This window comes from Eschrichtius robustus, chromosome 1 (genome assembly GCF_028021215.1).
Source record: "Eschrichtius robustus isolate mEscRob2 chromosome 1, mEscRob2.pri, whole genome shotgun sequence".
NCBI classification, from domain to species: Eukaryota; Metazoa; Chordata; class Mammalia; order Artiodactyla; family Eschrichtiidae; genus Eschrichtius; species Eschrichtius robustus.
The window spans coordinates 190810429-190820574 of record NC_090824.1 but is presented as its reverse complement, the minus strand read 5'-3'; the positions used below and the strand labels follow the sequence as shown (position 1 = coordinate 190820574).

The 10146-nt window shown below is 55.1% G+C and overlaps 1 protein-coding gene across 1 annotated transcript; it reads left to right on the top strand.

Moving 5' to 3' along the window:
* The first annotated feature begins 2048 nt into the window (after positions 1 to 2048).
* Positions 2049 to 8244, top strand: FZD8 (frizzled class receptor 8). Its single transcript, XM_068561518.1, has one exon. The coding sequence runs from the start codon at positions 2838 to 2840 to the stop codon at positions 4911 to 4913; it is 2076 nt and encodes a 691-aa protein (XP_068417619.1). The 5' UTR covers positions 2049 to 2837; the 3' UTR covers positions 4914 to 8244.
* Positions 8245 to 10146: the final 1902 nt, after the last annotated feature.

Here is a 10146-nt window from a genome sequence, read left to right as displayed (position 1 = left end):
GAGAGGTGACTTTCTACATTCAACAAACCATAGAGGGAATTCTGATTAGGAGGAGAAGAGAAAGAAATCCATAAAAAGACCAACTAACAGCTGAGTCTTTGCATTTTTGAAAACTCGAGATCATTTTCTGCTGAATCACTGAATCAGCTAATATTTCTGAAGCCTTAGAATTTCTGATTCCTACGGAGTTTAGTTTTTCTAAAACAAAAATGGGAAGTGTTTTGTTTTGTTTTGTTTTAGTACAAAGAGGTTCTAACTAGACTTCAATTTAAAAGAAAAGAGAGAAAGACAGTGGGGTATAACCACTGCCTGCTGGATATGCCTAGAATTCTTGGTGAAAATACAGAACTTGCCAAAAATCAGGGGTGGGGTTGGGGTGTGGGGGAGATTCTGCCTTTCTATTTAGAATACGGTTGCTAAACTAAGCCAGAGGCAACAGTAGGAGGAAGACACAGGTTTCTGCCACGCTGTATCTGCATAGCAGCGACTATACTATACAGATGCTGCTAGTTATTTTTGTTTCATGACGAGTTGTTTGTAAACAGATAACCACCAACTACCACCACCACCGTCCCGCACACCCCCAAAAATATGACCAGGCCTCAAACGTGCCTTTAGTTCTGCTTCTCCTTCGTCCCCACATCCTCAATAACTTTAGTTTTCTGGCTGTACTCGTTCCTGCTATGAAACCTGACAAATAGCAAAAATCTGGAAAGAGAAAGAGAGAAAGAGGAGAAAAACTAAGGAGAGGTAGGAACGAGAGGGAGAAGGGAGGGGGAAGAGGAAAAGAAAGAGAGAGAGAGAGAGACGTCTGTTGCCACCCTCCTGGCTAACTGAAATGCTTGTTCCCGAGATTACAGTAATTACAGCCCCAGCGTGAGTTCCATACAAGCGCTAAATGAAACAGCACATCAATTAAAAAATAAACACTCCATTCCAGGAGAAAGACAACCCCCTGGGACGTCCTAACAAGCGTAAATGAACCTGCCAGGCCGCCCGCCCCTCGGGCCCCTCCCCGTCTAAGGTGGCTGCGAGCTGGCGGGGGCCGCGCTCGCTGGCCGCGGTCCCCAGACGCTCGGCCCCGGGCGCACCGCGGAGACGTGTCCGCGCGTCCGCGCCAGGTCCCGGCGCCGCCTCCCACGGCGGAGGAGGAGGCTCGGGCAGAAACATGTCAACTTTGGAGAGATGTATATATGTTCCAAAAGCACGAGGTGAAGACGGAGAATCCAGCCGCAGAGTTTCCAGTCTGGCCTATTTACAAGTTTTTCTTTCTCCCTTTCTCTTTTTCTTTCTTTCTTCTTCTTCACTGCGTCCGGGTGCTTTATAGATATTTTACCTCACCTAATTAGCTGAACCCCCTTTGAGATCTGTACTGTGACCCCATTCTCCAGGTAAGCAAACTGAGGCTCCCCTACGTCCCTCAGCGGAGGCGGGAGGAGACCCCCCCCCCGGGCCCGCCCCCGGGCCCGCGCCGCTCGCGCGCCCGCTGGGTTCCCGGGCACCTCCTCCAGGGCTGCCCCCGGTCCAGCCCCACCAGGCAGAATGAACTGCAGTCGTTCCACTCGTCCCGCATTGCCAAGCCTCCAAGACCATCGTTCTGAGAACCCCAAGAAGGGCACCCCTTCCCGGGCCCCCGCAACGTCCCCGCGCCCTCGCCGGCTCGCGGAGGGGCGAGCGGTCCCCTCGCCAGCAGGTCGCCCACGTTGGGGAGCGTAGGAAACGGGGGCTTGACTAGTTCGAAACGGGCCTCCGAAAGCGCTCACTGCATAAAGCCTTGTCCCCAGTCCCCAAGCGCAGGCTCGGGGAAATGGAACCCCGACCTCAGCCCCACTGAGCGCCGTGGGGACGGTCGTGGCAAAGCCTCGGTCTCTGCGGTCAATCCCAAGGTTATCCAAACTCCGGCCGCAGACAGCGCTCACGGCCGCGCGGACAGCCGGGCCCGCCCCAGGAAGGCTGGGCCTGGGGAGCGCGCAGACTCCGCCCCCCGCCCGGGATTGGCGCGCCGGCCGCGGGCGGAGACCGAGTCCGCGCCGTATAAATATTCATGAGCCGGCCGGGGCGCAGCGGGGCCGGAGCGGGAAGTTGGCGAGGGGCGCTGCTCCCGCCGAGGAGGAGGCGGCGGCGGGGCGCTGGCGCGCCGCTCAGGTGTCCGCTCCGCCTTCCGGCCTGAATTTAGCTCCGTGAGTCCAGCGAGAAGGGGACCGCCGACACCTCGCCCTACTGCCGGCCGGAGCGCGACGCGGACTTCCACCGGAGGCGGGGCCCGTCATCCCGGCGGCGGACCGACGGACCGACGCCGGGGACAGAGGGCGGTGGCCTCGGTGGAGGCGGGCCCCGAACCCCGGCGGCAGCCGCGCGGCCTTAGGGGCGAGCATGAGCCCCGGGACGCCGAAAGGGGGCCGCAGGGGCTGAACCGGGCGCGGAGCGGCCTGGCCCAGCCATCTTGACTGCGCACAGCGACCCGCCCGAGAGGAAACTTGCTGCGCCGCCGCCCTAGGTGCCCGGCAAAGTGACCGGCGCGCGCGGAGAAAGCGAGCGAGAGAGGGACGATGAGCCGGGGGCCGGCCACTCTGCCCTGCGAGGGCTGAGCCCGGCCGGAGTGAGCGGGGCAGACCCGGGGACCGGGGTGCCCTCCGGCAGCCACCCTCGTCTCCCGCAGCGCCGTGAGGACGCGTCCCGCGAAGGGACCAGGCTATCGGCAGACCCCGCTCCCGTGAGAGGCAGGAGAGAGCCCGGCAGGGCGCCCTCTCTCCCCTCCTCCGGCGCTCTTGCAGGATCCCCCAGCGCCCCTCCGCGCGCCGCCCGGAGGGCGAAGGCGCGTGGCCGAGGCGCGCAGCATGGAGTGGGGTTACCTGTTGGAAGTGACCTCGTTGCTGGCCGCCCTGGCGCTACTGCAGCGCTCCAGCGGCGCTGCGGCCGCCTCGGCCAAGGAGCTGGCGTGCCAGGAGATCACCGTGCCGCTATGCAAGGGCATCGGCTACAACTACACCTATATGCCCAACCAGTTCAACCACGACACGCAGGACGAGGCGGGCCTGGAGGTGCACCAATTTTGGCCGCTGGTGGAGATCCAGTGCTCGCCCGACCTCAAGTTCTTCCTGTGCAGCATGTACACGCCCATCTGCCTGGAGGACTACAAGAAGCCCCTGCCTCCCTGCCGCTCGGTATGCGAGCGCGCCAAGGCCGGCTGCGCGCCCCTCATGCGCCAGTACGGCTTCGCCTGGCCCGACCGCATGCGCTGCGACAGGCTGCCCGAGCAGGGCAACCCTGACACGCTGTGCATGGACTACAACCGCACCGACCTCACCACGGCCGCGCCCAGCCCGCCGCGGCGCCCGCCGCCGCCGCCGCCGCCGCCGCCCGGCGAGCAGCCGCCCTCCGGCAGCGGCCACGGCCGCCCGCCCGGGGCCCGGCCCCCGTCCCGCGGCAGGGGCGGCGGCGGGGACGCGGCTGCGCCCCCCGCGCGCGGCGGCGGCAGTGGCGGCGGAGGCGGGAAGGCGCGGCCCCCTGGCGGCGGCGCGGCGCCCTGCGAGCCGGGCTGCCAGTGCCGCGCGCCCATGGTGAGCGTGTCCAGCGAGCGGCACCCTCTCTATAATCGCGTCAAGACGGGCCAGATCGCCAACTGCGCGCTGCCCTGCCACAACCCGTTCTTCAGCCAGGACGAGCGCGCCTTCACCGTCTTCTGGATAGGTCTGTGGTCGGTGCTCTGCTTCGTGTCCACCTTCGCTACCGTCTCCACCTTCCTCATTGACATGGAGCGCTTCAAGTACCCCGAGCGGCCCATCATTTTCCTCTCGGCCTGCTACCTCTTCGTGTCCGTTGGCTACCTGGTGCGCCTGGTGGCGGGCCACGAGAAGGTGGCGTGTAGCGGCGGCGCCGGGGCCGCAGGCGGGGCGGGGGGCGCCGGGGGCGCGGCGGCGGGCGCGGGGGCGGCGGGCGCGGGCGCGGGCGGCCCGGGCGGGCGCGGTGAGTACGAGGAGCTGGGTGCCGTGGAGCAGCACGTACGCTACGAGACCACGGGCCCGGCGCTGTGCACCGTGGTCTTCCTGCTCGTCTACTTCTTCGGCATGGCCAGCTCCATCTGGTGGGTGATCCTGTCGCTCACGTGGTTCCTGGCGGCGGGCATGAAATGGGGCAATGAGGCCATCGCCGGCTACTCGCAGTACTTCCACCTGGCCGCGTGGCTCGTGCCCAGCGTCAAGTCTATCGCCGTGCTGGCGCTCAGCTCGGTGGACGGCGACCCGGTGGCGGGCATCTGCTACGTGGGCAACCAGAGCCTGGACAACCTGCGCGGCTTCGTGCTGGCGCCGCTGGTCATCTACCTCTTCATCGGCACCATGTTCCTGCTGGCCGGCTTCGTGTCGCTCTTCCGCATCCGCTCGGTCATCAAGCAGCAGGGCGGCCCCACCAAGACACACAAGCTGGAGAAGCTCATGATCCGCCTGGGCCTCTTCACCGTGCTCTACACCGTGCCCGCCGCCGTCGTAGTCGCCTGTCTTTTCTACGAGCAGCACAACCGCCCGCGCTGGGAGGCCACGCACAACTGCCCGTGCCTGCGGGACCTGCAGCCGGACCAGGCGCGCCGGCCCGACTACGCCGTCTTCATGCTCAAGTACTTCATGTGCCTGGTGGTGGGCATCACGTCGGGCGTGTGGGTCTGGTCCGGCAAGACGCTCGAGTCGTGGCGCGCGCTGTGCACCCGCTGCTGCTGGGCCAGCAAGGGCGCGGGCGCGGCGGGCGCGGGCGCGGCGGGGGGCGGCCCGGGGGGCGGGGGCCCGGGGGCCGGCGGGGGCGGGGGGCCGGGCGGCGGGGCGGGCTCCCTGTACAGCGACGTCAGCACCGGCTTGACGTGGCGGTCTGGCACGGCCAGCTCCGTGTCTTATCCAAAGCAGATGCCATTGTCCCAGGTCTGAGCGGAGGGGAGGGGGCGCCCGGGAGGGCTGGGGAGGGGGCGAGGAGACCGAGTGTTGCCGGGGGGGGGGACACTCGGAGGCAGAGGGTCCCCCCCTTCACCGTGTTGATTGCTATTAGCATGATAATGAACTCTTAATGGTATCCATTAGCTGGGACTCGCTTAGAACAAAGTACCTGGCATTGAAGGCTCCCAGACCCAGCCCCCGTTCCTCCACCGACGGGCGAGGAATTCCTCCCGCCAGGCGTTAATTTGTCTTGGCAGAGGAGCGTGAGCTCTGCTGCCGCGTTTCCAGGACCCAAGGTTTGGAGCCCTCGCTGGTTGCCATTTGCTGAGCTTGAAGCCAGACCTACAGATTTCACCTGAGGGACCTAGTTTCCGCCCTCGACTCTTCCCTGCGTAAACCCTCACCCCTAACACGTCCTAGAGGAGGGATGACCGCGACCTAATGGGATTGCACGGTTTGGGTATTCTTAATGACCAGGCAGATGCCTTAAGTAAACAAACAAGAAATGTCTTAATTATACACCCCAAGTAAATACGGGTTTCTTACATTAGAGGATGTATTTATATAATTATTTGTTAAATTGTAAAAATGTGTAAAATATGTACATATCCAAAGATATACAGTCTGTACATTTTCTGTAAAAAGTTTAGAGGCCACCCCTGTAAGAACAAATATAAGTATTCTATTTTGGCAATAAAACGACTTTTGATAAATGATTTAAACATTGCCCTCTCCCCCTGCCTCTCCTAAACTGTTAAACCTTGAAAGTGCTTTTTGCTGAGGGCCCGTTGGAAACACGGACATTTGCGAGTTCCTCATTATGTACACTGCCCTTAGGCATGGAGAAAATGACCTGTTAAACTCTAGTTCCTAAGTTGTTAGCAAAGCTGAAATATCACTATTGAACTGAAATCAAGATTAAGATTTTGCACCTTTCCCGAGAAGGTGGTGTTTTTTGAATGGAAGCTCATTTCTGATCCATGGATAAGGACACTCACCTTAGTGTCTGTAAACGGAACTTTTGCAAGGCACTAATTCCACTCCGCCTTGTTATTTATCTTGTATATCACTAAAGGCTTCAAACTCCACGTTCATTTCTCACGTCTGTGATTCTGAAAGCACCAGCTCTTCCAGGACTGAACACACTGCGGAAGGGTAGGGTAGAGGTTAATGTTTTAAACCATCGATCACACTTTACAGTGTAAGTCACTCGACAATTTGGTGGCAGAGCAGGCGCTCTTTACTGGATAAAACTAACGGGTTAACATCTTAATAACCTTCCAGGCTTGTGTATATCACATGTGCGGCTTTTCCTAGAGAAAAAGCTATTGTTCCTCTGTCAAGACTAAGCTAATTGATTTGAGCAGAGGCTGTTGAATTAGCAGAAGAATGCTTTGGCAATTGTTGAACTTTTTACCTGTCTGCCTAGTGGCTCAGCACACCATTCCTTTAAGAGGAGCCAAATGAATAGGGTTAATCTGTAGGGAACTTGGTCTTTTGAGTTTGAAAAACTTTGATCTTTTCTCCTCTCCAAATGTGCTGTATAGTCTGAAGTTTCTTTCCCTGCGGCCCGGCTCCTCTTGGTGCAGACCAATTGGCCACCGCGGAGCCTTAAAGTTCTTCCATTAAAGGGATGTGGGACTTTTACTTTAAAAAGGAGAGAGAGCGACGGAGAGGAAGACTTGTAACAGTTAGTGAAGACCAGAGGCACAAGTGCGCGCAGCCTTTTAAACAGCTTTCCCCGGCATTGTTAGCCAGCCTGCAGGCAGCTAGGCATGGGTTGAAGCATTATAGAAAAGGGCTCTGAATGCCCTACAGGTGGTCTGCGCACATAATCCCCCAATTTAAAGCGTTTTCCTTTGCTGGACAATTGCATTACAAAACTCCCTTCTTTTTCGCTCCTAATTGAACCAATGAACTATTATAAACTACAAGTTTTTCGTTAAAAAAAAAAAAAAGAAAAAGAAAACCTTCAGTTCCTAAATTCTATTGACTAAATTCTGGCAAGTTTTCTGAACCGAACCTTTTAAAGCACCGGAAGTAAAACTTCTTCAGCAGACATTTCTCTTTTTCAGATATTTTTATTCCTCTTGCTTGTTATTTTCGGACAGATTAGCAATAATTTAAAAGTAATTGGTAAGGTTGTGTGTTCAGACTGAAAAGATAGCCCCAGGTCCCATATTAACCTGTCAATCAAGATAAGAAATGGGCAGCTACCCTGCTAATGATGGGGGGCATCACACATTGGGGTCTGGGTGGGGACTTGTTCGCTGCATCCTGCTAAGAAGTTTGTTCTCTTTACTTCTCCTAATAGGAATATATAGTGGTTCAGATTTTTTTTTCCTTTAATGAATAGGATGAAAACTACTTCTTTGACTGATCTTTGTCATGTAAGAGGCTTTTAAGGAGGGTTTCTTGGTAGAAACATTTTGCAAATCCTTTCCAGAGTCATTCTTGGTGTTAATTGGATTTTTAAAATTAGATATACGGGAAGAACACCTACTTTAGCTATCATGCCGATTCTATTTTTTTAAAGTCAGAACCACTGTAAAATCTTCACCTCCTGGCAGTTTATATTAAAGAATTACTATTTTGTAACTTGGGTACCAGTGAGTGGCCTGCATCTAACCCATGGGGTGACTCTCATGTACTCTGTGTACATAAACCAGCCATAAACTTACACTTTCAGTTGTAAAGTTTTACAGGCAGTTCCCGCAGTCTTTATCACGTATGTGAGAAGGAGAGACAGTTAAAAGACTAACTAGCCTGTTGGTTTCCAAATTTAGCAGGAGTCTCACTATTGACATATTTTCAACTATGTGACAGTGGGAAATGGTCAACTTTGAAGTTTTTTCCTTTATTAATTCTTCAGTATAGCCTTGTAAAATGCCACATTTGATCACTTTTACAAAATGGCTACAATTCTGAGAACAGCTCTTAGGAGAAAGCTGCACCTGTCATCGCAGAGGCTGATTTTAGAGACTGAGAATTAAAACAGAGCGCTAGTTCCTTGCCTTTAAACCTAGAACTTGAATTGCAAAGCTGCCAGTACCCAAAAGGTATCTATTAATGGGATTAAAAACTCCAAATTGGTTTGAGGGGTGGGAAAAGGGAGGAAGAGTATTTGGCTATCTGTGTTAGATGAATATAGATGGATCCCTCACCAGAGCACGGAGCCAGTATGAGTTTCTGAAAACCTTGTCAAATACGGGGGGACGAGGAGGGGATAAGGTTACTGTGTGGCTAGAAGATCAATGTAAATAAAGTCTAATATGGTTAAAAGCATTAGAAAAGCCAAAGCTCATTAAAAGTACTTGTGGCAGAAGTTATGTGAAACACTTTCTTTTTGCTTTATAATGAACGCAACTTGAAAGTACCACAAAACAGAGGGGAAAGTGTATTAGAAGTTTAAGGAGCAAACTTTGTCACCATTACAGTGACACCTGTATTGATGTCACCTGCATTGATGACCTTAAAGGTTTCTGTAAGTCTTCAAAGTTTGAGGGAAGGAAATCGGATTGTTTTGCCAAAAGAAAAGTCACACATGGAGCCTCACGCAGTTGTGAGCACAGGATGCGACTGAAAGCATAGTTACAAAATAGTCCCTTGAGATGCAGCACACAGCGCCCGCGGTGATCAACTTCCACACTTGATACAATACTGCCACCTGGCGATGCTGCAAAGTTCCAGAACCGGAGGATGGGCGGGCTCCCTCATTTCAATTCTTTCAACTACTGAGCCCCCCGCGGTGCCGGCCTGACCCCTGCACAGAGGGCCTGCAGCTATTTATATTCATAATTTTGAACTCCTTCTCTCAAGAAAAAGATTCCCGAAACTGCATCCGTTTAAGGCCCCAAGAGACCTCAGTTGAATTAAACTCTCGATACAACAGTTATGCGAAGAATCTAGGCTGGGTTGAAATCCAATGATAGGTCTTTTAAAAAATTGTCTTCTGAGTTACTTTTATTTCAAGAATGAGCAGCTCACCAAAGATTCACCACACCAAAACTTAATGGGAGAAAGAATAAATCGTGAAGACCATCTGGAGGGGGGCCATGCAGTCGGCTTGTTCATTTCAGTACACGCCTTACAGGCTCCCACCATGAAGTCCATCTGTGGATTCCAGTGGATGCTCTCCAATGCCGCGCACAAACGCTGCTGGCTTGAGAGGGACGCAGGCTGTCCCCCATCGTCTAGCCAGGTGTTCGTGGAAGCACACCACGGAATAGAAACCGTGCCAGGATACAGGTCAGCCAAAGGGAAGAGAGGGGGAGGCGTCCGTTCTGGAATAGTTGAGCACAGCAGTGTGGGGAGACCAGGCCTGCGAGGAGTGCATATAGAAAGGGACAGCTTCACGAAGCCCATGTCTGAAGGCTTCTTGCTCCTGAGGATCAGAGTGACCGGTAGGGCCAGGTGGGAGGGGGCGGCACTGGTCAAGGGGAAGGGGACCAAAGATCTTAGGTCACCTGTGCGATCCTGGAGTTTTAAAGGGGTTATTGAGAACCCTGCTGCTCTGTGAACAAGGAGAAGCAGCGTGACCTAGGAATATGTGATGGAATGTGGAATCGGAAGCTGTGCTGTATCCAGATCCACAGCCGTTCAGCACGCACACGAAAGTGCCTCATTTTCAGGCCAGGAAGCTGATGCCCGAAGCGGACTGGACTTGCCCAAGGTCATACAGCCAGGAGCAGAGCTGGGCTTAGAAGCCACAGATCCTACGTGTCCCTCCTATTTCCCTAGGCCTTTCCCGCTGCCCTGGTGTCTGTGTAAGTCCCTAAGGCCACCAACCACCATGTGCAGCCATCCCTGACATCAGCTCTCCTGGCCGTGTTCAGCCAGTCCCAGAATCCTACCAGAGTCCAGGTTTTCCATGGTCTGGTGCTGACCTACAGAGGAACATTCGAACACACAGCCTGAGAGGCTGCCCGGAGAGCTCCGGGAACGTTTGCCTCTCCGGCCCCTGGCTGACACGGGCCAGCTCACCTGCTCTGCACTGCCCGCATTCACAGTAACACGATAAGTGGCCAAGTTCACATTTTCCTAGTTGATACAAAGGCCCAAGGACACAGTCTGTCTGCTACTTAGGAGCTGCAGTGACTGGGAGGAAGGAAGCGGTCAGCGGCTGATGGAGTCACGCCGGGGAGAGGGCCCCAAAGTGGGAGTACCGTGCCCTGGTCAGCAGAGGCCTGGAGCCTCCAGGAAGAAAGTGAAAAGCAGAGCCGCTGGG